This window comes from Equus asinus, chromosome 2 (assembly GCF_041296235.1).
Source record: "Equus asinus isolate D_3611 breed Donkey chromosome 2, EquAss-T2T_v2, whole genome shotgun sequence".
Lineage (NCBI taxonomy): Eukaryota > Metazoa > Chordata > Mammalia > Perissodactyla > Equidae > Equus > Equus asinus.
The window spans coordinates 128,173,757-128,199,973 of NC_091791.1; the positions used below are offsets into that span (position 1 = coordinate 128,173,757).

Genomic DNA, 26,217 nt, shown 5'->3' on the forward strand with positions numbered 1-26,217 from the left:
ACAGACTAAAGGTCTGGAGCGGACCCAAACCCTCGCTGTGAGGACGGGAGTACGGACCCAGGCCCTGGGCTCGGGGACTTTCCAGCCTAGAGGACGGAGCGGTAGGATCTGCGCGGCGCCTGGGGCTCCATCCGCGTCTGGAGAGGGGGAAGGACGGCCAATGGGCTGGCGCGTCCCGCGCGAGCAGCCAATGGGTGGGCGGAGGTGGGTACTCGGGGAGGGCGGGGTCGGGCCGCGCTGGTCCCTGGCGGGCGGTCCCCAGTGCTCGCTGGAGGCGCTGCGATGACCGCTCTGCGCCGGGGCGAGGCAGCCGAAGGGGGCAGGTAAGGGGCGCAGCCCCGGGACCGCAGCGAGGGGAAGCTGCCGGCGGGGCGGGGGAGGGGGGGGGGGCGGCCGCGGGGCCCGCGGAGACTCGGCACGTTCTGCCCGCGGGGCAGACACTCCCTGGCGCCGGCATGAGGGCTCCGTGCCAGAGCTGCCGGCCCGGGAACCTCCGGGGCTGCGGGTGTTCGCGCGGGGGCAGAACGCCGGGGCAGTCTGCCCTTCCTGCGGGGGTCTGAAGTTGCGGGATGAGGGACGTCTGGGCGGCGTCAGGGTGGTGGAGGGCATCTTCCTTGGTCCACCGCCACCCGCTTCCGCCAGCATCGCTGCTCATTCATTCATTCCTCAGCCACGTCGACCCCCAGTCCTGACTGCCGCGGCCCAAAGGCTGGAACTGCCCTGCTGGCCCCCGGAGGGAACAGCCTCTCTCCTCTCCTAGCCGGGTGTGCAATTGTAGCGGCCCGCGGCTGCCCGGGAGGCAGGCAGTGTGGGTGGAGGCATCCTGGCACGACTCAGCCGCGCCGGTGCACCAGGCTCGTCCCGGGCGGGCGGGCCGGGGCCGGTCTCTCAGTCTAGAGATCTGATCCAAAGTTGTCCTCCGAGAAAGGAAAGTTCTTGTAGCTGGGGAAAGGGGAAGGAGGCAGGGCAGGCGGTAGTTGGCGTTTCAGGTGACATCAAGAATTGTGGCCTCTGCCCACCTTGATGTCCTGGGGCCCTAGGAGTGAGATTATTTGGGGAAGATAGAGCCAGTGAATGAAGATATAAATTCCTGCCCTTACCCAGGTCCCAAACCCCAAATCTGAGCTCTGTAGGACAACCTGGCACCCCTGGCCAGCCAGCCCTGGGGCAGGTAGTGTGAATGCGTGAGCCCTGTGCCCACTCCACACAGGTATGTGGAGCTGGCAGAATGCTTAGGGGCTCCCTCTCTCCTGTCGTCAAGAGGCTGGTGAGACTCTACCCAGCTGTCATTTACCCTTGCTTGCCGTACTTCCCCCACTCCCACCCCCACCACTGTGTGATGTTTAGGGGTGCCCATCCTTGAAGGGATTGGGCTCCTAGGGAATGAAAGCGAGTCCCCTGACAATCTAGGATGTCTTTGCCGCATGTACACGTCTAGCTGGCTCTGAAGTCTAGCTCCTTTCAGAGCAAAGATTTATGGGGTTGCAGGGAGAGGCAGCGTAGAGGGTGTCCCTCCCAGTCTGCAGTGAAGGGGCCAGTATGCCCCCTCCACAGTCCTCTGATCACGCTTGCTGGAGTCCAGTCAAGTCCATGCTGGCAGACCCTCTCAGGTTTGAGGTTACAATTTGATGGGGCCGGTTAAGCAGTGAGCAGCTCTGGGGCAAATGGGCAGGTCTAGAGGGCAAAGCTGGCAGGGGTTGCCACCGAGCTTCTGGGAGAGTTTCTGCTGGAGCCAAAGTGGAGTTCTCCTTCTTGACTTGCCTTTGGGAGAATTTTCTGAATAGCGTAGAGGGGACAGTCCGGGCCCTATCCATGCTTTGATGTTCCTTGTAGCTTTCAAATGTCTGAGCTTAGGGGAGTCCTCAAAGCCTTAGTGCAGACCAGACAGGTCTGTGTGCCAATTCATCCACCTAGGATGACCCCCTAGGGTTGAAGTCGGCAGTACTCAAGATGAGCTTATACCCCCCAGCTTCCCTGAAGCTCTTGCACATGCCTGCGCGGCTCCGCCCAGTCCTTAACCTCCTTAAGTCTTTGCTTTGGCTCTTGAATGCCACATACCATATTTATCAGACTCTTGTGAAGAGCTTTCCTCTGGGAGTCAGAAGTGAGTTAGCCTCACGCTGTTCCTACTTTGCCGCGGCTTGAGACAAGTCAGGTCCCCTCTCTGGACCTGCTTTGCCATCACAAGGTAAGGAGATTGGATGGTAGGCTCCCTAGAGGCCTCTTCCATGTAGCCTTTCAGTGATTCTGCTAACTAGCCTGTCACCCTCAGTTTCTAAAGGTATTTTATTTCTTTACATAATTTCTTCTTTGCTGTGTCTACCTTTGGAAAGCCGACGAAGTCGAGCACAGTGCAGCATTCCACTTTGGTGTCCAGGGCCTGAGTCTGGGCACCAGAAAATAATTTTGTTTTCTCCCCTCCTGAGAAGAGAAAATAATTGCCCCTAATCCTGCAGCCATCCCTGATGCAAATGTAACTTTGTCATGAAGTCGGCCTTGGCCCTGCCCTGCGATGCTGTTCACCTGGGCTGCAGGGCGTGACCTGTCCTCATGTGTTATCACCGACCTTTGAAGCTTCGATTAATTTCCCAGCTGTTTATTACTGTAGGCAAGGAAGGAGGAAGGGCAGGGCAGAAGCCCCTGGGAATGGAGCTTCCGGTGTGATTAAGAACTGCAACTGCCTCCCCAAGGAGCACCTGTCTGCTACAGCAGATTCCAGAAGGAGGGCATTGTTCCCAAGAATAAATGCCTGTACAGAGCAAACTGGTTCCTCCCTTCTCCCACCATCAACTACAAATTTTTATTAGTTTAGAAATGCTTGGTCGTGATGTAGGACTGGAATGTTTTACTAACCTGTGGATTCCGAACCAGTCTTTAAGTCCTTGTCCTAAATTAGTGTTTCCTCAGATGATATTTAAAATCCACCAGAAAATCCCATTGTTAATTTTTCAAATGGACATCAGTTGTCTGGCACTATTTTTTTTAAAAAATATGAAATAAAAAGCATACAAAGAATTAGTTTAAATCAAACATAAATTGCGGGGCTGGCCCAGTGGTGCATCAGTTAAGTGCGTGTGTTCCGCTTCGGCAGCCCAGGGTTCTCCGGTGTGAATCCTGGGTGCGGACATGGCACCACTTGGCAAGCCATGCTGTGGTAGGCGTCCCACATATAAAGCAGAGGAAGATGGGCTCGGATCTTAGCTCAGGGCCAGTCTTCCTCAGCAAAAAGAGGAGGATTGGCAGCAGTTAGCTCAGGGCTAATCTTCCTCAAAAAAAAATAAAAAGCCTGCATAGGTTAAAAAAAAAACATGAATTGCTTTCCTCCTAATGTGTTGACGTGGCACTTAAATGGTATATTAAATAATTGTCAAAATTTTACTGGTATTTCACTTCATCAGTGTCCCTTTTTTCTCTGACTTAGGGTCAGAGCAGCAGCTGGGGTGCTATGCCTGAGGAAACAATAGTGACTGGTTAGGAGATTGGTTCTCTCTTTCTCTTTTCTACAGAAAAAGAAATTACATATTTCTTTTTTTTTTTCCTTCTAAAGATTGGCACCTGAGCTAACATCTCTTGCCAATCTTCTTTTCTTTTTTTTTTTCTTTCTTCTCCCCAAAGCCCCCAAGTACATAGTTGTATATTCTGGTTTCAGGTCCTTCTGGCTCTGCTATGTGGGATGCCTCAGCATGGCCTGATGAGTGGTGCTAGGTCCGCACCTAAGAGCTGAACCAGTGAAAACCCTGGGCCACTGAAGCAGAGTGCGCGAACTTAACCACTCGGCCACGAGGCCGGCCCCTGATGAGGAAACTTTAAATGCTGACTAGCTATCTGATGATTTTAAGGAGTTACTGTTATGTTTGAGGTGTGAAAATGGTATTGTAGTTCTATTTTTTTAAAAACCTTATCTTTTATAGATGCACACTGAAATAGTTGTGGATGAAATAATATATCTTTGATTTGCTTCAAAACAATCCAGGAGGGGCTAGCCCCGTGGCCAAGTGGTTAAGTTCGCACAATCCGCTGCAGGCGGTACAGTGTTTTGTCAGTTCGAATCCTGGGTGCGGACATGGCACTGCTCATCCAACCACGCTGAGGCAGCGTCCCACATGCCACAACTAGAAGGACCCACAACTTGGAATATACAACTATGTACCGGGGGGCTTTGGGGAGAAAAAGGAAAAAAAATAAAAATTAAAAATCTGAAAAAAAAAAAAAAAAAAACAATCCAGGAGGAGCTGGCCCGGTGGCACAGCGGTTAAGTTCGCACGTTCCGATTCGGCGGCCTGGGGTTCGCTGGTTCCGATCCTGGGCTCAGACATGGCACCACTCATCGGGCCATGCTGAGGCAGCATCGCACATGCCACAGCTGGAAGGACCCACAACTAAAATATACAACTATATACTGGGGGGATTTGGGAGAAAAAAGGAAAAAAATAAAATCTTTAAAATTTCCCCATCATCTCATAAACTTTTTTTTTTTTGAGGAAGATTAGCCCTGAGCTAACATCTGCCACCAATCTTCCTCCTTTTGCTGAGGAAGACTGGCCCTGAGCTAACATCCGTGCCCATCTTCCTCTACTTTATATGTGGGACGCCTGCCACAGCACAGCCTGCCAAGCAGTGTGTAGGTCTGTACCCGGGATCTGAACTGGCAAACCCCAGGCCACTGAAGAGGAATGTGCGAACTTAACCATTGTGCCACTGGGCTGGCCCCCTCATAAACGTTTTTGTACCTTTTAAAAAAAATTTTAATAAGGATCCCAGTGAGTTTTATACAATTGGTTGACACATGGAATCTATATATCTATACCTCTACAATCTCATGTAATCTATAGTTCCCCTTCCCATTCCCTTTCTTCTTTTTTTCCCTTGCAATTACTTTTTGAAGAAACCGGGTTATTTACACTGTACTATTTCCCAGTTTGTTGATGTTGTTTAAAACGTTCCTCTGGGGGCCAGCTGGTAGCGTACTGGGTAAGTTTGCACGCTCCACTTCGGTGGCGCAGGGTTTGCAGGATCAGATCCCAGGTATGGCCCTACACACCACTCATCAAGCAATGTTGTGGTGGTGTTCCCACATACAAAATAGAGGAAGATTGGCACCGATGTTGGCTCAGGGCCAATCTTCCTCACCCTGCCCCCCCCCCCCCCCCCGCCAAAAAAAAATTGTTCCTCTGCCTCCTGTATTTCCTATACGTTGGGAGTTGGATCTAGAGGTTGCTCAGATTCAGGAGATATTGAACACTTGAGGAAGCACGGAAGGTCTGGTTATGTCTCTTTGAGGGATGTTAGCAGCCATTGGTGATTATTTTGTTTAGACCCACTATTTCATTAGGGATTTGAAAATGGTATTACTCTAATTCTATCACTCTTTCATCATTTATTAGCTTGAATCTTTCTATAAAAAGAAATGTCCATTCTTCATCTATTTGGTTACACTGAAGTATAGCTAGTCCTAGAAAGGCAGAATAAATGCTTAACTCTTTCCTTTTATTTACAATTTTTCAAAATAATGAGATGGGTCCTTAGTATCCACCTAAGGTGACCAATGAGTCATTTTTGTATTATTATGATCTCATGGATTTAAACAGATTTGATGTGTTTCAGGCCATTGTAGACATCATGCTTATTGGTGCCCAGATTGTCCCATCTTTGTCCTATCTTCAAGTTGGCTCCCGAGTCCTTGTGCCATGACCTCAGTCTTTGATGGCTTCCTTGCTTTCTGGTGTGATTAGATATTTTAGGCTCATTTGTTCATTTCCTGCCCCAAATCTGGAATCAGTCGTTTCTCCAAGGAGCATCAGTTCCTTTCAGTGGGGCATGGCATTTAGAGACAACCATCTAAGTACCAGGGATGCTCATTGCTAGCTGAGTGTTTATTTTTTAAAGTAATCAGTTTTGGAGTTTATATATATATATTTTTTTAAATACATCTTTTTTTTTTTTTTCCTTTTTCTCCCCAAAGCCCCCCAGTACATAGTTGTATATGCTTCGCTGTGGGTCATTCTAGTTGTGGCATGTGGGACGCTGCCTCAGCGTGGTTTGATGAGCAGTGCCATGTCCGCGCCCAGGATTAGAACCAACAAAACACTGGGCCGCCTGCAGTGGAGCGGGCGAACTTAACCACTCGGCCACGGGGCCAGCCCCTGGAGTTTATATTTTAAACCCATCTTGTTGCTCATCAAATTAAAGTTGTATTTCCTGTCATTTGGGGAGTCATAGGCTACATTAAAAATCTAATAAAAGTGCAGTAGCATTTCTATACACTAACAATGAACTAACAGAAAAAGAACTCAAGAACTCAATCCCATTCACAATCGCAATGAAAAGAATAAAATACCTTGGGATAAACTTAACCAAGGAAGTGAAGGATCTATACAATGAAAACTACAAGACTTTCTTGAAAGAAATTGATGACGACATAAAGAGATGGAAAGACATTCCATGCACATGGATTGGAAGAATAAACATAGTTAAAATGTCCATACTACCTAAAGCAATCTACAGATTCAATGCTATCCCAATCAGAATCCCAAGAACATTCTTCACAGAAATTGAACAAAGAATCCTAAAATTCATATGGGGCAACAAAAGACCGCGAATTGCTCAAGCAATCCTGAGCAAGAAAAACAAAGCCGGCGGAATCACAATCCCCGATTTCAAAACATACTACAAAGCTACAGTGATCAAAACAGCATGGTACTGGTACAAAAACAGGTCCACAGATCAATGGAACAGAATTGAAAGCCCAGAGATAAAACCACACATCTATGGACAGTTAATCTTCGACAAAGGAGCAGAGGGCCTACAATGGAGAAAAGAAAGTCTCTTCAACAAATGGTGCTGGGAAAACTGGAAAGCCAGATGTAAAAGAATGAAAATTGACCATTCTTTTTCACCACACACCAAAATAAACTCAAAATGGGTCAAAGACCTAAAGATTAGGCCTGAAACAATAAGTCTTCTGGAAGAGAATATAGGCAGTATACTCTTTGACATCAGTTTCAAAAGAATCTTTTCGGACACTGTAACTCCTCAGTTGAGGGAAACAATAGAAAGAATAAACAAATGGGACTTCATCAGACTAAAGAGCTTCTTTAAGGCAAGGGAAAACAGGTTTGAAACAAAAAACAGCTCACTAATTGGGAAAAAATATTTACAAGCCACTTATCTGACAAAGGGTTAATCTCCATAATATACAAAGAACTCACACGGCTTAACAACAAAAATACAAACAACCCGATCAAAATATGGGCAGAGGACATGAACAGACATTTCTCAAAAGAAGATATGAATATGGCCAATAGACACATGAAAAGATGTTCAGCATCGCTAATCATCAGGGAAATGCAAATCAAAACTACACTAAGATATCACCTTACACCCATTAGATTGGCAAAAACATCCAAAACCAAGAGCGACAAATGTTGGAGAGGTTGTGGAGAAAAAGGAACCCTCATACACTGTTGGTGGGAATGCAGACTGGTACAGCCACTATGGAAAACAGTATGGAGATTTCTCAAAAAGTTAAAAATAGAAATACCCTATGACCCAGCCATCCCATTACTGGGTATCTATCCTAAGAACCTGAAATCAGAAATCCCAAGAGTCCCTTGCACCCCTCTGTTCATCGAAGCATTATTTACAATAGCCAAGACGTGGAACCAACCTACATGCCCAGATACTGATGACTGGATAAAGAAGATATGGTATATATACACAATGGAATACTACTCGGCCATAAAAAAAGACAAAATTGGCCCATTCGCAGCAACGTGGATGGACCTCGAGGGTATTATGTTAAGCGAAATAAGCCAGTCAGAGAAAGACGAACTCTATATGACTCCACTCATAGGTGGAAGTTAACATATTGACAAGGAGATCTGATCGGTGGTTACCAGGGAAAAGGGGGGGTGGGGGGAGGGCATAAAGGGGGAAGTGGTGTACCCACAACATGACTAACAATAATGTACAACTGAAATCTCACAAGGTTGTAATCTATCATAACATTAATAATAAAAAAAAATCTAATAAAAGTGAAATGCTCTCTTTCCAGAAACATGTTCCTTTGTTCAGACACAACAATTTGCCTCAAATTCCAAGAGTTCACAGACCCGCCCTGCAACCCTTGCCTGGCCTCCAGAATTCATTAGACTGTCAACCAGGGTTTGTAATGATGGAGGAAGACTTGAGAGGACTGGAAATAACCAATTGGCCCCATGTAAAAGCAGCGAGTGGGAAAGCTAATGGGTCTTGCAATATCAGACCCAGGAGAAGAGAGAGCAGTAATGCTCATGGCCCAGACTCTGCACTGGTCACACTAACGACGGAGATCTAGCTTTATCAAGGAAGGAACGTAATGACAGTTTCGTTCCTTGGTGAAGGATCGCTACATAGGACAAGGTCCATTCAGGTGTGGAAAAAACTCTAATAATCAGGGCTTCAGTGACATATCTGATGGATGATATTCACATGTAGGCACACATTTTGAAATTCTTTGTGCCTAAGTGCAACTCCACTTTTTTTTCACCCACTCAAATAGTTTCCTTACACCAAGTTCTTTGATATGGATAACACTGAATAAGTGTTTTTTTCTTTTAAGTCTTTCTCAGATACGTAGTCACTATCATATAATAGGAAGAGCTGAGCTTTCACAAAGACCTGGATTCAAATCCTTGCTCCACAAGTTACGCCTGAGTTACTACTAGCTCTGAGGCTCCCTTTCTTCATCTATAAAACAGAGTCACGTCTGACCCACTTCAGAGATCCTCAGGTTGTGAAATGGCCTGGTACAGGAGGTGCTCACCAAAAGTTAGTTTCCCTGCATTGCCTCCAGCTTGGAGAATCTGAGACCATGCCTCTCTGGTGATCCAGCTCCAGCTCTAAGAAAAGCTTGGTCTGTTTTCTTTTCAAGAACCCAACCACTGGGCCACACGGCTGGCCCCCAAAGTTCATTTTTTAAATGTAAACTTTTGGGGCCGGCCCTGTGGCCAAGTGGTTAAGTTCGCGCTCTGCTTCGGTGGCCCAGGGTTTCGTTGGTTCGTATCCTGGGCGTGGACGTGGCACCGCTCATCAGGCCATGCTGAAGCAGCATCCCACAGGCCACAACTAGAAGGACCTACAACTAGAATATACAACTATGTACTGGTGGCCTTGTGGAGAAAAAGGAAAAATAAAATCTTTAAAAAAATAAAAATAAACTTTTGGGGCCGGCCCGGAGGTGCAGCAGTTAAGTGCGCACATTCTGCTTTGGCAGCTGGGGTTTGCTTGTTTGGATCCCGGGTGCAGACATGGCACCGCTTGGCACGCCATGCTGTGGTAGGCGTCCCACGTATAATGTAGAGGAAGATGGGCATGGATGTTAACTCAGGGCCAGGCTTCCTCAGCAAAAGGAGCAGGAATTGGGAGCAGATGTTAGCTCAGGGCTCATCTTCTTCAAAAATAAATAAATAAACTTTTATTTTGAGATAATTGTAGATTCACATGCAATGCAATTATATGAAATAATATAGAGATGTTGTGTGTCTTTCACCCAATTTCTCCCAGTGGTAACATCCTGCGTAACAAAAACACAACAGCACAAGCAGAAAATTGACATTGATATAATCCATCAACGTTATTTAGATTTCACCAGTTTTAAATGCACTCACTTATGTGTGTGTTTTTAGTTTTGTGTAGTTTTATCATGTGGGGATTTGGCAAAGTTCATTTTTAAAATCAAAGTTTCTTTTTCTGTTGGATTCTGAGGGTTTCCCTGCAAGAAGAATGAGGTTTTAGGATTTTGGAATTTCAGAGGTATCTATTAGTTAACATATTGTGCCCTTGAACAAATCTTTTTTCTTGTCGTATCCTTCTCCTTTCTCCTTTTTATTCTTTTCACCTAATGAAAACAGTTAGTTTATTGTGACAATAAAATTTAGGCAAAGTATACAGAAAAGTATAAAGAAGAAAATAAAAAATACCTAAAATCCCAACTGATGGAGAAAAATGTTGTTAGAATTTTGTTGATCATCCTCCCGACATATATTTTATCATGCATGCTGTTCTATATAATGCTTTTTCCAAGTTGTATAATGCTATCCTTCCATGTTCATATAGACTTTTTCTTTTTCCCTGAGGAAGATTCTCCCTGAGCCAACATCTGTGCCGATCTTCCTGTTTTGTATATGGGTTGCCACCACAGGATGGCTACTGATGAGTGGTGTAAGTTCATGTCCGAGAACTGAACGCAGGTCACCGAAGCGGAATGCACTGAACTTAACCACTAGGCCATGGGCCAGCCCCGATAGAGACTTATTTTTAATAAATAAGTTTTAATAAATAATTTGATATCATTTTAATAGTTACATAGCCTTCCATTCTATGAATAAACCATAATTTGTTTATGCCCTATTGTTTTTTCTCTTCTAACTACACTTCAGTGAACATTCTTATACATTTAAATTTGTGTCCAATTATTTCCTAAGAATAAATTGTTAGAAGTGGAATTTATGAGTCTGACAATTATCTACACATAAAATGTATATATCTTTTTCACACTGCACTACCACACAGTAGTGTGTGAGACTGGCTGTTCACTATGTTGATCAACAGTAGATACTATTCAACTTTTAAGCCTTTGAAATTTAATAAGAAAAAATATCATTTCTGCCTTTTGTTTTTAAGTATCTTTATTGTTTTTGCTGATTTTAAAAGTATTACATGCCTGTTATAATAAGTTCAAACAAAACACAAATTATAGAGTGAAAATCCTCCCATATTTCTCCCCCAAGATACAATCACTATTGTTTGATATATATCCTTAAGTATAGATTTTTTAATTTTAAAAATGGATTATATCTTACTAATCTGTACCTACTTTTCAGTAAACAACACATTTTGGACTTTTCCATTTTAACACTATACTCTGTCCTTTTTTTTTTTTTTTTTTTAGAGGAAGATTAGCCCTGAGCTAACATCTGCCAATCCTCCTCTTTTTGCTGAGGAAGACTGGCCCTGAGCTCACATCCGTGCCATCTTCCTCTACTTTATATGTGGGACACCTACCACAGCACGGCTTGCCAAGTGGTGCCATGTCCCCACCTGGGATCCGGGCCAGTGAAGCCTGGGCCGCCGAAGCGGAACGTGTGCACTTAACCGCTGCGACCCTGGGCCAGCCCTATACTCCGTTCTTTTAGTTAATTAAATAGCAATCTATTGATAAAATACTATTTTGAAAAAAATACTGTTTTCATGTTTCCACTTTCCCCCCATAATTGTTAACCGTATGAATATAAATTTTGCCTATTTGTCCATTTATTTCCTTATACCAAGTTCTGTGAAATGGAGTTGTTAGATCAAAGGATTTGCATTTCTTTTTTTCTTTTTTTTTTTTATTGGAAGGTGCTGGAAATGTATATCTTGATTGTAGTGGTCGTTTTGTTTTTGAGGATTGGCCCTGAGCTAACATCTGTTGTCAATCTTCCTTTTTTTCCTTCTTTTTTTCCCCCAAAGCCCCAGTATATGTTGTATATCCTAGTTGTAAGTCCTTCCAGTTCTTCTGTGTGGGACGCTGCACAGCGTGGCTTGATGAGTGGTGTGTAGGTCCGTGCCCAGGATCCCAACCTGCGAACCCCAGGCTGCCAAAGTGAAGGGTGTGAACTTGACCATTACGCTACTGGGCCAGCCCCTTTACCTTTTTCTTATTGACTTGGATGAGCTTATTACATGTTAAAAATACCAATCCTTTGTCAGTTTAAATTTTGATGTACAAAGATTTTTAATTTTTATGCAATTAAATCTTTTATGTGTTCTGGGTTTTATATCTTGCTTAGAAGAACCTTTCCTGATAGTTTAATATTCTCCTTTATTTTACTTTAGTTCTTTATTGATTTAGAAAATATTCAGATGTTTAGTCTGCCAGGAATTTATTTTTGTGAATGGTGTGAGGTACCCCGTCACCCCAATACCATTTATTGGACAATCCATTCTTCTCTTATTTGAAACTCTTTATTACATACTAAACTCTCAGAGGCCCATAGATTATGTTCTGGACTGCCTCTTGTGTTTCTATTGATCCATTAATCTTTCCTAAGCCAGTAAATACCGTGCTATTTTAATTGCTCTTGCTTTGTAGTTCTGACATCTGGTAGGGCAAAGCCCTTGCATTAAATTTGGGATAAATTTGCCTCTTTAAAACTTTGAATCTTCCCATTCAAGAACAGAGTTTGTCTCTCCATTTATTCAAGTCTTCTTTTAAGTCATTTTAAAAATGCTTGTAGTTTTCTTCTAGATTTTCTATGTTTTAAAAGTTTATTGTTGGATATCTTATATGTGTTGTTGCCATATGAATGAAATCATTTTCCTGAATATATTTTATAACTTTATTGCAGGCCTACAGGGAAACTATTGACTTTTATGTTGCTCTTCTAACCACTAGACTAATAATTAAGTCCATAAGAGTTCATCGTGTCTATCCCCGTCACAGCTCTGTCTAGCCCAGTGCCCAAATATAAGAATATCTGGGCCACTTTCTTATGGTTTTTCAGTTGATTGTGTGTGTCCCCTAGGTAATCTTCCTATCTTTCAAATAATAATCATCTCTTTTTAATGTATAAACCTTTTATTTCTCTTTCTTGCCTTTGTGCAGTGGCTAGAACCCCTAGAATAATGTTGAATAATAGTAGTGAGAGCCAGCATTCCTAGGGGTTTTCCACCAGTTAGACAATCTGGAGTTCTCCCTGGAGGAGGAGGTCCCAGGCCCCAGCAAGCTCCTTAAGACTAGGTCATTGCTTAGGAATCTGAACCCTTAGCCGAACCACAGCTTGGGGGAGCAGAATTGGCTGGAGCCTGTGGCAGGGCTCAGAGCCTGACTCTGCTTGGGGAGTCCCACATCCAGGCCAGCTACCGGGTTTGGTGCTGGGCACCAATCCAAGCGGGCTTGTTTGGGGGACGGCTCCCTTTTCAGGGAGGCCGGGATGTGCGGGCGCGGCGTCTCTCCCAACAGCGCTCCCTGTCTGCGCAAGCTTTTGCTCTGACGTCTCAGGACCCACCAGCCCCCACCAAAGGGTGGGCCGGGGCCAGGCAGGCGGGCTCTCTGGCGCCGGTCCGCCGCCTCCGGGAGCTGGCGATGAGTGCCGTGCTGGAATTCTGGGTGTGGCTGGTGACCCCGGGCTTCCCAGCCCTTCCTGGAGGCAGGCGCAGAAAATGGACTTGGGATTTGCGGGCTGCGGCAGACACGCACCAAGGGTAAAGGAGAGGCAGGTGAGGATGGCTGGGCAAGGGTGAGGCTGCGAGCAAGGACAGCACCCCTGCCTCTCCCCGACGGCAAACAGCCTCCTCAGGGCACCAGGAGAGGAATGTACAGTCCCTTCTCCTTCCCATCCTCCGCGGTCTTTCACTGCGAGGGAGGCAGGATCCGAGGTTGGTGTGGCGCTGAGCTGGCCAGTGACCTGGGTTTCCGGCTGTGCTCAACAGCATCCTCGCTTGTGCTCAGAGGCCTGTCCCCACTGTCCATCCCTGGGATGAAGTCTCCAGGCTGGGAGAGAGGTAGGAGAAGGCCGTTAGCACCCGAGTCTGGATTCAGATTCCCACGAGCGCACCAAAGTTGTCGCGGCTAAAGTTACCGATCCTCTCCGTGGTGCTCAAGTCCAGACTGCCTCTCCTCAGTCTTCCTTCCACTCCGGCTCTCAGCAACTTCACTGCTTTCCCATTCCTCCTTTTTGAAAACTCCTTTGGCTTCCACGACAGCCTCTACACCTGGTATTCTCCCTCTTGAGGCACTCTCTCCTCATCTCCTTGGGGGAACTCCTCTCCCTCCTCCACACAATCTTTTAATGTTGTGGTTCTTCAAGTCCCAGACTTCTTTCCTTCAAGATATAATTCATACACCATAAAGTTCACCCTTTTAAAATGTGCGATTCAGTGGCTTTTAGTGTATTCCCAAAGTTGTGCAACCATAACCCAGAACAGTTTCATCACCCCAAAAAGAAACCTTATCTGCATTAGTCACTTCCCATTTCCCCCTCCTGGCAGCCCCTGGCAACTACTAATCTACTTTCTGTCTCTATGAATTTGCCCATTCTGGACATTTCCTCTACATAGAATCATACAATATGTGGTCTTCTGTGACTGGCTTCTTCCACTTAGCGTAATGTTTTTAAGATTTATTCATGTTGTAGTATGTATCAGTACTTCATTCCTTTCTATGGCTGAATTATATTCCACTGTATGGATATATCCCATTTTGTTTATTCATCAGTTGATGAGTATTTGGGTTGTTTTCACTTTTTGGCTATTATGAATAATGCTGCTATGAGTATTCTTGTACAAGATTTTGTGTGGACATATGTTTTCAGTTCTCTTGGGTATATACCTAGGAGTAGAATTGCTAGATCATATAGTAACTCTATGTTTAACCATTTGAGGAACCACTAAACAGTTTTGCAGAGCAATGGCACCATTTTACATTCCCACCAGCAATGTATGAGGGTTCCAACTTCGCCACATCCTCACCAACACTTGTTATTGATTATAGTCTCCTAGTGGGTGTGAAGTGGTAACTTATTGTGGTTTTGGTTTGCATTTCCCTGATAACTAATGATGTGAGCATCTTTTTATGTACTTATTGGTCATTTGCTATCTTTCTTGGAAAAATGTTTATTCAAACATTTGCCTTTTTTTTTTTTGTGCTGAAGATTTGCTCTGAACTAACATCTGTTGCCAATCCTCCTCTTTTTGCTGAGGAAGACTGGCCCTGAGCTAACATCTGTGCCCATCTTCCTCTACTTTACATGTCGGACGCCTGCCACAGCATGGCCTGATAAGCAGTGCCAGGTCCACACCCGGGATCCGAACCAGCAAACCCTGGGCTGTTGAAGCAGAGTGCACAAACTTAACCCAATGCCGTCGGCCGGCCCACATTTGCCTTTTTTTAATTGGATTGTTTGTCTTTTTAATGTTTGGTTGTAACAGTTTAAAAAAATTTTTTAATTATGGTGGAAAAAACCCACATAAAATTTAACATTTTAATCATTTCCTAGTTAATTTTTACAGTTCAGTAGTGTTGTGTATTCGTATCGTTGTGCAGCCAATCTCCAGAACTTTTTCATCTTGTACAACTGAAACCATGTACCCATTAAATGACTCTCCATTTCCCCCTCCCTCCAGCTCCTGGCAGTCACCACCCTACTTTTGTTTCTTTGAATTTGACTGCTCTAGATGTGTCATATAAGTGGAAAAATATAGTATTTGTCTTATTGTGACTGGCTTATTTCACTTAGTATAATATTTTCAAAGTTGTGAGAGTTCTTCATATATTCTGAATACTAGTTCCTTATCAGATATATGATTTGCAAATATTTTCTCCCATTCTGTGGGTTGTCTTTTCACTTTCTTGATGTTATCATTGGCGGCACAAAAGTTTCTAATTTTGATGAAGTTCAGTTTATTTTTTTCTGTTTCTTGTGCTTTTGGTCTCATCTTATGAGACCATTGCCTAATCCAAGGTCACAAAAATATACATCTATGTTTTCTTCTAAGAGTTTTATAGTTTTAGCTCTGACATTGTTTAGTTAATTTTTGTATATGGTGTGAGATAGGGGTCCAAATTAATTCTTATGATGTGGATATCAGCTGTCCCAGTGCCATTTGTTGAAAAAACTATTCTTTCCCCTGTTGAATTGGTCTTGGCACTCTTGGTGATAGCTTCTCTTCTTTACGGACCCACTTTCCCTGGAGGATCTTCCTAGCTCCTCTACCCATTCATGGACCAGTAACTCAGAAATTTATCCCTCTTGCCTGGACCTTTCTTCTGAGCTCCTTACTCATATATAGCTTGACAGCTCTACTTAAATGTTTCTCACACATGTTCAAGACTGAATTCATAAATGTTTCCTCCAAATATGCTCTTTTTCTAATACATTTTTCTCTATTTTGCCTCGCAAAACAGCAGTATCTTACTTGCTTAAGCCAGAAATCTGAGTCATATTTGACACTTTCTCCTTTATGCCCCATGTCCAGTTGATCACCAGGTGAGGCTCTCTTTAGAAATATATACCCTAAATCGACCCCTGGCCCTTCATCACCAGTGCCACCAAGTCTGAGATGTCATCTCTCTGTTGGAACACAGTCTTCTAACTGATCTGTCTCCGTGGAAAATGAGGAGATATTTACATATACAAAAGAGGAGAGAGTTGTAGGGCGGACCCCCATGTATCCATCACCCGGCTACAATAAGCCTCAACATAAGACTGTCCCTATTTCATCAGGACTCACCCTCTATTCCCCCAGTCCCCCTCCACTGGATTCCTTTGAAGCAAATCTATGTATCAGAGTGATTTCTTTAACACGCAAAGTTGATAGTGCATTTCCCTGTTTAAATCCCTTCATTGGCTCCGCATTGCTTTTAAGATAAAGACCAAAAACCCTTACTGGGGTTCACAGGGCCCTCCATGATCTAGCCCTGCCACCCTTTCCAGCCTCATTGCTCACCACTTCACTACTCACCTCTACCATCCAGACATAAAGGCTCTGTTTATGTCCCTCATATACACCACATACTTCTGGCCTCAGAGCCTTTGCACATGATAACCCCTCTACAATGACCCCTCTCTAACTGCCTCCAACTGCCACCCCCCGCCCCTGCCCCGATATGATTAGCATCCATTGGCTATCAGCTCAAATGCTGCTGCTTCTTCAAGGAAGTCTTCCCCGCTCTCCCTGATAGAGGTCCTTCTAGGACGCTGTGCTTTTACTTCATAGCATATATTACACAGTTATAATGATGTGTTAATTTTTATAAATATTTGTTTCATGTCTGCCTCTCCCAACAGGCATTTTGGGGATAGTAGCTTGCCTCATCCCTCTTGGTATACACAGCATTAAACGCAGTGGAGCGAATAACAGGCATTCAGTTGGTGTTTGTAGGAAGGAGGCAGAGAGGCCGGCAGCCCTTTGAGGACTGTGCTCCTGCCAGCCTCTGCTGGGATAGGGTCCCTCTGACCACAGAGGGCCAGTGGCCAACTGCTGTTCACCCAGATCCTGGCTCTGCTTTGTTTTTCCCTCAGACAACATTTGTTTTCCCTCAGGGCTGAGACTGTCTTGCCCCTTTGCAGAGGAGTAGCTGAGGTCCACAAAGAGAGAGTGGCTTCCCGGAAGCCCCTCTGCAGTGAGAGGTACTTCCAAGCCTGCCTTCCTGTCTTCCTGCCCCCATGCCCAGGCTCTTTAAGGACCCTGAGCCTCTGAAACCTGCCTGTGCCCTGAGAAGAGCCTTGTGGGTCCACAAAGCCAGAGTGATTCTGAGGTGGGTGTCGCAGGGTGGCTGGAGTGAAGTGTGTTGGATAGTATCCACAGATGGACAGAGCTGACTTGTCCCAAGTGTAGCCACACCCACTGGCAGCCTGGAGTGGCGGCGTCTGAGCGGCTGAAGCTGTCTGTGGGCCCTCCCATCTGCAGGCCTGGCAGAGGGTGGCCACCAAGAGCACAGGGGTGCTCTGTTTCTTAATGAATGCAAGTCTGTTTTTAGACCTGAATGACCAGCTTCTTGTCTGGAAACAGCCAGGCCCCAAGTGGCCTGCCAAGAAAAAGTGGTCTGTGACCAGGTCCAGGGCTGCCAGCTCAAACAGATGCTGCTATAGCAGTGGGCACTACGGGATGAGGCTAGCATCAGGCAGGCCACTCTGAAGAACCAGCCGCTGCTCTATGGTGTGGTCTGGGCCTCATAGGAAATCCTGGATATGCCCCGGAGCAAAACTTCCGGGTTTCAGCTGTTTGTCCCGTCTGTCTCTCTAGTGACTGTTCTCACTCTGCAGACCTTTGAGCTCTGGCCAGGGAGGGGGCAGCAATTGCAGGCCTCAAACTCCTCATGGAGGGAGGAAAAGAGAGGGTGGGATCCTGAGCGTGGCTGGGCCTGAGCTGTGGGAGTACCTCTGTGCCCAAGAGGGGTGGGAGGTAGCCACTGGGTGTGGCCCAGGTGTAAGAGGGCCCTGCTTGCAGCCCTCTCTGGCTGTAGTCCCGGGAAAGATTCAGTCATGCAGGACATGTATGAAGTTTTGTGGGTGCAGTTTGGGGCCCGGTAGAACCGCCATCCCTTCTTCCCTTCGGGAACTACACCTCTAGTCATCCTGCAAAGGACATGATGGGATGTGGGCCCAACTCAGCTCTCAATGGTGCTGGCAGGGGGAGTGAGGCTCAGTGGGCAAGGCTGTGAGGGCCGGCCCCCTCCCCAGGGCTGGGCTGTGACCTCTCAGAGCCTCACAGGTCTTCAGGGCAAGGAGGGGATTTCCCCCATTTCATAGAGGAGCAAACTCAGTGAGAGGTGACTGGGGGCTACTCAGAGGGTCAGGGGGGCCAGAAGCAAACTTGAATGAGTTGCTCCCACTCCAGGTCTTGTGTCTGTGTCCCAAGGCCCCAGTGCTGCTGAGCAACCTGCACAGAGGAGCTTTTCAGCTGGGAGCATTTGTTTATTCAACGTATAGTTATTGAGGGGCCGGCCAGTGGTACAGCCATTAAGCGCGCACATTCTGCTTCGGTGGCCCGGGGTTTGCCAGTTTGGATCCTGGGTGCGGACATGGCATCGCTTGGCAAGCCATGCTGTGGTAGGCGTCTCACATATAAAGCAGAGGAAGATGGGCATGGATATTAGCTCAGGACTAGTCTTCCTTAGCAAAAAGAGGAGGATTGGCAGCAGTTAGCTCAGGGCTAATCTTCCTCAAAAAAAAAAAAAAAAAATATATATATATATATATATATATAGTTATTGAGCACTTGCTGTATGCTTAAACCTGTTCAAGGCACTGGAGTAAGAGAGGAATAAGTCAGTCTAGTGGGGAGACAGCCACATAAACAGGCAGTGCAGCAACAGAAGATATCTGAGCAGACTGTGTGTGGACACAGGGAGGGAGGGGTCTGCTTACCCTGGAGGCGCAGGTTGGCCAGGCTTCAGGGAGGACAGGGACTGGGGGATGAGAACAAGGGGGGCGCCATCTTGGGCAGGAGCAGGTTAGCTAAGCAATATCCCGGCAGAGCTGGGACAGGCAGCTCGTTAGCACGCCTCCCCAGTGCAGGAGAGGAGTGAGCCTGAGCATTTGCTCCTTTCCATGCCCATGCGGAGCTGGGGCTTTCTGATGTGCTGAGAGAGCCCAGGCCTGGATGGAAGGTCAGGAAACAGGGAAAACGAGGACTCGGGACTTTTAACGAGGGCTGGTCCAGTCAACCAAGCAGCTAAGTGCTTGGCTGACTAGTTCTGGGCTCCACTGAGCCACCTGGGCAGTGGGGAGTGTCTTGACTGCTGAGAGTGGGAGATGGGGCCAGCCTTGCTCTTGGCCCTTCCTGCTCCCACTGGATGGGAGGACCCAGGGGTTTCTGAGATCCCTGTAGGTGGGAGTTCTTGTTAACACCAAAGCTCAAAGGGGTCCTTGTTCAGGCCGGATCCAGCCACCCCCAGAGGGCTGGGCCAGCCCACATCTCCTCCTGAGCAACTAGCTCTCCCAGTTTGTTTGGTTCTTTGAGTAGAGGAGATAAAGGCTTGTGGGGTGGGGGTCTGAGCTAGGGAACCCAGAAGTGTCCTTGCATGGTCATCTCAGCCTGAGAGACCTCTCTTTCCCTTCCCCAGTTCTCATCTACTAGGGCCTTTGGAGAGAGCTGGGGCCTGGCCCTGCCACCAGGGAAAGCTACATGAGAGGGCAGAATTCCAGGGCCCTCAAGCCCTCCAGGCAGTGTGCCACAATAGAAAGAGTGCACATTTTCAGCCAGACTGGAGTTTGAATTCGAGCTCCGCTACTTTGCAGTTCAGTGGTCAGGAGCAAGGTGATTTACATCCCTGGGCCTCAGTTTCCTCATCTGTATAATGGGGATGATGCCATCTCCCTTGCAGAACTTGAGCTGAACTGAGGAAGGATCAGAGGAGATCATGAGCCAGATTTGTTTAACTTCCTCCTCCCCAGGGGCTCCCTCAGCTAATAGGGCTTGACTTGGTTTGAACAGAGTCCTCTTCCTTTCCTGGTCCTGAAGGCTCATTGAGGGTATGATATGACCCAGGCTTGTGTGTCAGGCAGACCTCCATGGATTCCTGGCCCTGCCAATGACTGTGTGGGCAAGTCACTGAACCCAGCTGAGCCTCCCTTCTCCACCCATGAAATGTAAGTAGTGTCACCTGCCCCACACTAATGGCCTAGATGACATCACATGTGTTCCCTGGTTTGCAGTGTTTGGGCAAACCAGGTATGGGTCGGGCTTGGGGTTGGGGCGGGGTGGGGGACGCGGTTCTTGTCTTGCTGCAGGTGCTGGGGCACTGGGAGCAGAATGGGAAGTTAATGGGCAGCCAAAGGGAGCAAACTCTCTCTGCTGTCCCAGACCAGCTTGACCCATGGCTCCTGCTTCTCTCTGCACCCTGTGCCCTCTGCCTTCGCTCTAGCCCCAGTACCTGGTGCACACACAGATTCTGCTCCAGCATACCTGCAGCTGTGTCCTTCCTGTTCACTGCATTGGGCTGCACACCTCCATGTCTCGTATTTCCTAGTTAGGATTCATTAGAAAGGGAATCTGATGGGCCAGCTCATCTTTTCACTCCGAAGACGCTGCTGGTGGCTCACGGATGGCTTTGCTTGGGTCTGGAGCATACCTGTGGCTCTGTCAGTTGTGGCCAAGATCATTTGGTACAAACTGTGACGTCTTGGGCAGCAGGGCCTCTGGCCCTTCAGATCCCTCTTCATTTCAAAGGTGCCGCAGGTGGTAAAGGGACACTAAGCACATTCCTGGCCCAGGTGTTTTCAGAGCAGCTCCTGGGAAGTAGGGTTTGTGACTATACTGAGCGCCTGCCCCTCCCTGAGTCCTTTTCCAGGGTGGCTGAGTGAGACAGCTGGATTGGAGCCCAGCATGTGACACCCCCCCCCCAACTCAAGGAGCCCCACTCCCTTACACTCAGTTTGGAATTCAATCATGAGATTTTTATCCCCTTTCTAGCCAATAGAAAGGGCAAAGCAGTTGTCCTAGCTATGGAATATTAGCTTAGAAAATAAAAAGTGAGGTGCAGCTTCTGTGTAAGAAACACTAGAATTATTTTTTGCAAAAGAAGATAACCTTTTATCTTCAAGTTTCAGCATATTGATGATGAGCCTGACTATCCACATTATTCCAGTTTCCCTTTGAGAGAGGTCTTGTCGGTCAGCTTCTGGGCTGTGTGTTGGGACTGTGTTCCCAAGAGAAACTAGGGAGGCTCTTGGGAAGGACATGGTGTGGTTCAGAGCCAGCCTCTGCCACATGGAAAAGCTGGCCTTCTTACTTCCTTGGAACGACCTAGTGAATGTGCTCTGTGTCCCTAACAGATGAAGGAAATCTCTATTAACAATGTGATTCCTCGTCTTGCCAAGGATGTTCCTGGAAATCCACAGGGGCCGGGTGAAGGCACAGGAGGGTCAGGGCCCTAGACTCAGAGCCCAGGAGGGAGGATTGGCCTTGGAGACCAAGAGGTATGCTTCTATCTCTGAGCCACAAAGAGAGGATGGGAGCGGGCAGGGTTCACCCAGTGAATTCTTAATGCTGGCTGTGGGTTTCAAGTCACCTGAGAGCCTTTAAAAGCCTGAAGCTGAACATACACCTACCTTATGGCCCAACAATTCCAATCCTAAGTGTTTACCCATAGAAATGAATACTTGTGTCCACAAGACAGGCACTGGAATGTTCATAGCAGCACTTTCATAACAAGCAAAAGCTGGAAACTGCCTAGATGCCCATCAATAGTAAAATGAATGAATCAAGTGTATTATGTTCATATAATGGAATTCCAAATACTAGTGAAAATGCACAGTTTACACTACGTGCAACACTGGATGAATCTCACAAATGCATTGCTGAGTAAAACACATAAAAGAGCATGTACGGTGTGATGCCATTCATAGAAAGTCCCCAGTGAGGCAACGGCAGTCTGTGCTTTTGGAAATCAGGGTGATGGTTGTCCTTGAGGGTGGGGTGGGAGGGGGCAGTGAGACTGGGACGAGCAGGAGGAGCTTCTGAGGGGTGGTTTCCAGGGATGTTCTGTTTGTGAAATGCATTGAATTGTACATTTATTTTACATGCACTTTTCTATGTGTAAATTATACTTCAATAACATTTAAAATATGTAGTTACCCCCAGAGATTCTGATTTAATTGGTCTGAGACGGGACTTGGGCATCATTTGGTTATTTAAAAAGCTCTGCAGGTGTTTCTAATGTGTACCCAGCAGGCTACACATTAGTGTTAACAAGTGGGTCTCTTCTCTGAAGTAGATGGTGAGCTGTGTGCTGAGTGAGAGGTGGGGTGAGGTGAGGCAGGGGGAAGCTGGGGGAATTTGGAGCAGCACCAAGTCCAGGCCGCTGAGCCCCAGTGGCTGATGTTCCTTCCAGGACAGATGTCCATTCAGCTTTGACTCTAGATGGCTACTCCCATGGTTTCTGGGTTTGTACTCTCGGGCCTGGTGCTAAGACACAGCTCACTGTGCTGCGGCCCAGTGTCCTGGCTGACTGTAGGAGAGGGTGGAGCTTCCCTGGTCCTGGCCTTGAAAAGAGCTGGCAGGACCCACAGAATGCTCTAGTATCTCAGATGTCCATGAGGAGTCAACTTGGGAGAGAGTGGGTGCCTCCCTGGGGGAGGAGACATCCATGGGGACCCACCTGTGACCATGAAGGCCCAGTTGGCTCAGGCTGCTAGGCTTGGCCAAGCTTTCTGTTGCATCATCAGCCACGGCACTCCTACTGCCAGAGGCTTGGAGGAGCCCTGGAGGGAGGTTGGCCCTGGGGTTAAGAAGGGTCTGGTGTGGGGAAAGGGGCTGGGTAAGCTGGAGGAGTGTTGCTTGGGCATGTGGCAGCTCAGGGGGAGTGTGGCCGAATGAACACTTCAGTGGAGGCAGCAGGGGCCCAGCCTGTGCTTTCCTCCAAATACCCCAACCATCCAGTCTGGGCCACTGTATCCTCTTCTATATGTCTCTCCCTCCCACCTGAGCCACCCCTTTGGTCAGTCAACCACACGAATTGAGTACCTTGTGGTGCTAGGCCAGGGTTGTCTGCCTACCAGCCCCCTTCCAGCTAGGGCTCCTGGAGGGCAGGGCCATCTGTGGATGACTCCCATCAGCTCCTGTTCCCAGGCCCTCCCCTTCCTGCTGGGCATCAGGTGTTCTCTGTGCCCCTTTATTTCCACTGCCTTGCTTCTGTTCTTCCCTCCTCCCTCTGGGAGTGCCATCATCTCTCTCTCTCTGTCTCCCTCACTCATTCATTTAGCAAACACTGGGTGTCTGCTGTATGCTGGGGATACAGAGATGTGTAAGACACGTGCCTGGTGGAGCTCAGAGTCAACTGGGGGAGGCAGATGTGTAAACAGACAGACGTAGTCTTGTGTGGTAAGTGCTGGGGCAGCAGCGTGAAAGAAGGGACAAGGGACCACAGAGGAGGGACTGACCAGCTCTGTAGGGGAGAAACCGGGCAAGGCTTCACAGAGGAAGTGACCTTTGAACTGGAGCTTGAAAGACAACCAGAATTCCCCCTGGTACATAAAGCATGGGAAGGAATTCCAGGTGGAGCAGACATGCAGGGATGAAGGGTGAGGAAGCAGAGGGGTGAGGAAGAGAGGGGCTCGGCTGAGCAGCATGGGTGAGGCTGGAACGGGAAGCAGGAAGCCCAGCTGAGGATGTCAGAGGGAACTAAAGAAGGAGAGTCAGCAGGAGTGGAGCAGGATCAGATCTGGGCCCCAGATGGCTCTGTTGGTGGTGTGGATGCGGGAGTGGGCCAGGTGTGTAAGGGCAAGGCTGGGGCAGGGTTAGTTAGGCTGTTGGTAGCATGCAGGAAAAAGACAATGGTGGTCTGCGCTGGCACGTGCAGCAGGAATGGAGAAAGTAAACAGTAATTGGTGAGGTTCTCAGGGCCTTGGGGACTGATTGGTTGTGGCGGTGGGGAGTAGCATGAGTCAAGGATTTAGGTAACTGGAGGATGGCGCCTTTCAGGGATGTTGGCTGCCCAGAAGGAAGCAGGTTTGGGCAATGATGCTGAGCTCACTTTGATGGATTCGTCTATGGGGCAAGGACGAGGTGTCAAGGTTAGAGATGTAGATTTGGGAGTGTCTGCCTGTGGGAGTATTTTGAGCCTGGGGGAGGCATCCAGAGCAGCGTGTACGTCAGGTGTCCTGCGGGGCCTAGTCCATGAGGTCTACAGGAGGCAGCTTGACTCTTGCATCTCTGGCTTCCCTGCTTACTGCCTCTTTCTCCCTCTCCTCTCTGCCTCTCCTTTCTTGATGGGCCCGGCTCTTATCCTGACATCTCCTGGTGCTAGCTGCCTATCCCTGCCCTTTCAGCAGCCCCCCAGGCTGGGCAGGCCCCATACCGGGCTCATAGTGTGATAAGCTGAGTAAGTATTTGTGGAAGGAATGAAGGAATGGCAGGTGGCCTGAGTTCCCTCACCGGCCAGTGAGGCTTGAGGACAGAGCAGGCACCTGCTGTGTCCTCTGGCTAGCCATTCCTGCTTCAGACCAGGCTCAGCAAGGTGAAAGCACCTCATCTGAGTTTTCCAACCTCTACCCCCTTTAATGTCAAAGATACTGGGTGTCCCCTACCCCATCCCTCTCATGACAATAATAATATTTTTTGTGGCTTTTATTGAAAAAAACAGATATTGGGGGGCTGGCCCCATGGCTGAGTGGTTAAGTTGGTGTTGTGTGCTTTGGCGGACCTGGGTTTCACCAGTTCAGATCCTGGGTACGGACCTAGCATGGCTCATCAGGCCATGCTGAGGTGGCATCCCACAAAGCAGAACCAGAAGGACCTACAACTAGAATGTACAACTAGTTACTGGGGGCTGTGGGGAGAAGAAGGAAAAAAAAGATTGGCAACAGATGTTAGCTCAGGTGCCAATCTTTAAAAAGAAAAAAAAGAAAAAGAAAAAATAGATATGGATTTGAGGACCTCTTGATGTTAACTCCACAGTCTGTACGTGGATGTGGGATAGGAATGGACGGGCAGGGTGTGTAGTTCACAACTCACAGAGGAAGAGCAGCTAGCTCGAGGAACTCTATGTGGGAATGGACAGAGGCTGCCAGCAGGGTCGGGGGGCCCAGGCTGAGCCGTCCTGGTTCCTCACTTTCCAGTTCCCTGCTCATGAAGCCTCCTTCCTGGCTCTCTGGATGGGGTCCAGCTGGTCCTCGGGTACCCCTACCACCACCCCGCCTGACAGGTTCCTTTGGTGAATGCTTGATGACCACTTCACCCTAGACCTTTTTATCTGGCATTGCTCCCATTTCTTTATTTTCACTCATCTAAACAAATGCAAACACTATGGGGGGGAAGACTAATTATAGCAGAAAGTCTGAATTGAAGATAATTTTGAAAGCAGTGCATTTTGGCCACAGGGAGGGTCTCTGTACCAACAGCATTATCAGGACAGCCAGGAGGGACTGGCTCCAATGGATGGACATGAAAGAATGGCTTATAACCATCCTGTTGATCACAAGTAAAGGGATTTCTTTTAGTTTAAAAATATTTGAAAGTCCTGTGTTCCCAACTGACTCCCGTTTATTGTTTATTGTTTTCTTCACAGATATGCTGTGGGCAGTGGCCACAGCCTTTTGTTATTCTCATGGTCTGTCTCTCCTGCAGCCTCTGTTCTTTATCTCACTTACACTGTCTTCACACAGTCCTTCCTCAGACATGCCGAGTGCCTGCTGCATGATGGCATTGCACCGGGCTCAGGGGGTTCAGGGATGGAGGAGGCAGTCCCTGATGTCCTGGAGCCCCTGGAGATGGACAGTTAGAGCACACCACACAGCGTGACAGTGCCATCAGGGTGCCATGAGTGCCTGCAGCAGGGTCCCCTCAGTAGGCTGGGGGAGGGCCGAGGGAAGGCTCCCCTCCCCGAGAAAGTCACATTTGGACCCAAAGATGAGTTTGGTTTGGAATGCATGCAGAGGCATGATTATGGGAGCCATGCAAGATCAGAGTCCTGTGCAGTCAGTAAGGCTCAGCTTCCTTTTCTCCAGGAGCCCTTCTGTGACTCTTTTACTCCATGGGATCTGTGTGTCCTCTGAGCTCCTGCAGCCCTGACAACATGAATCATACTCTCCAGTGCCTGAGTGACAGGCTCCCTGCCTCTGAAACCACAGGACAAGCTCCTTCTCCTTGGGGTCCTGTTTTATTTCTGGTCCTCCAGACTGGAGTGTGTCCCTCAGCAGAGCCCACGCCCTTCTCGTTCCTGGTGGCCCAGTGGGCTCAGGGGCTGCAGGGCTC

The 26,217-nt window shown here is 47.6% G+C and overlaps 1 protein-coding gene across 20 annotated transcripts in view; it reads left to right on the forward strand.

The window, feature by feature from the left end:
• The first annotated feature begins 223 nt into the window (after window positions 1-223).
• GRAMD2A (GRAM domain containing 2A) overlaps window positions 224-26,217 on the forward strand; it is a 38,831-nt gene continuing 12,837 nt past the window's right edge. For 3 of the 20 annotated variants that reach the window (XR_011498526.1, XM_044764610.2, XM_070498855.1), the window contains exon 1: window positions 233-323. Coding sequence is in view for 9 of the 20 variants with exons in the window: in XM_044764610.2 (XP_044620545.2) it covers window positions 283-323 (41 nt within the window). In the remaining 11 variants the exon portion in view is untranslated. Of the gene's footprint in view, window positions 324-12,816; window positions 13,240-13,385; window positions 13,525-19,967; window positions 20,115-26,217 lie in introns of those variants that run through there. The other 17 variants (XM_070498832.1, XM_014849688.3, XM_070498822.1 and 14 more) reach the window with 15 other exon arrangements.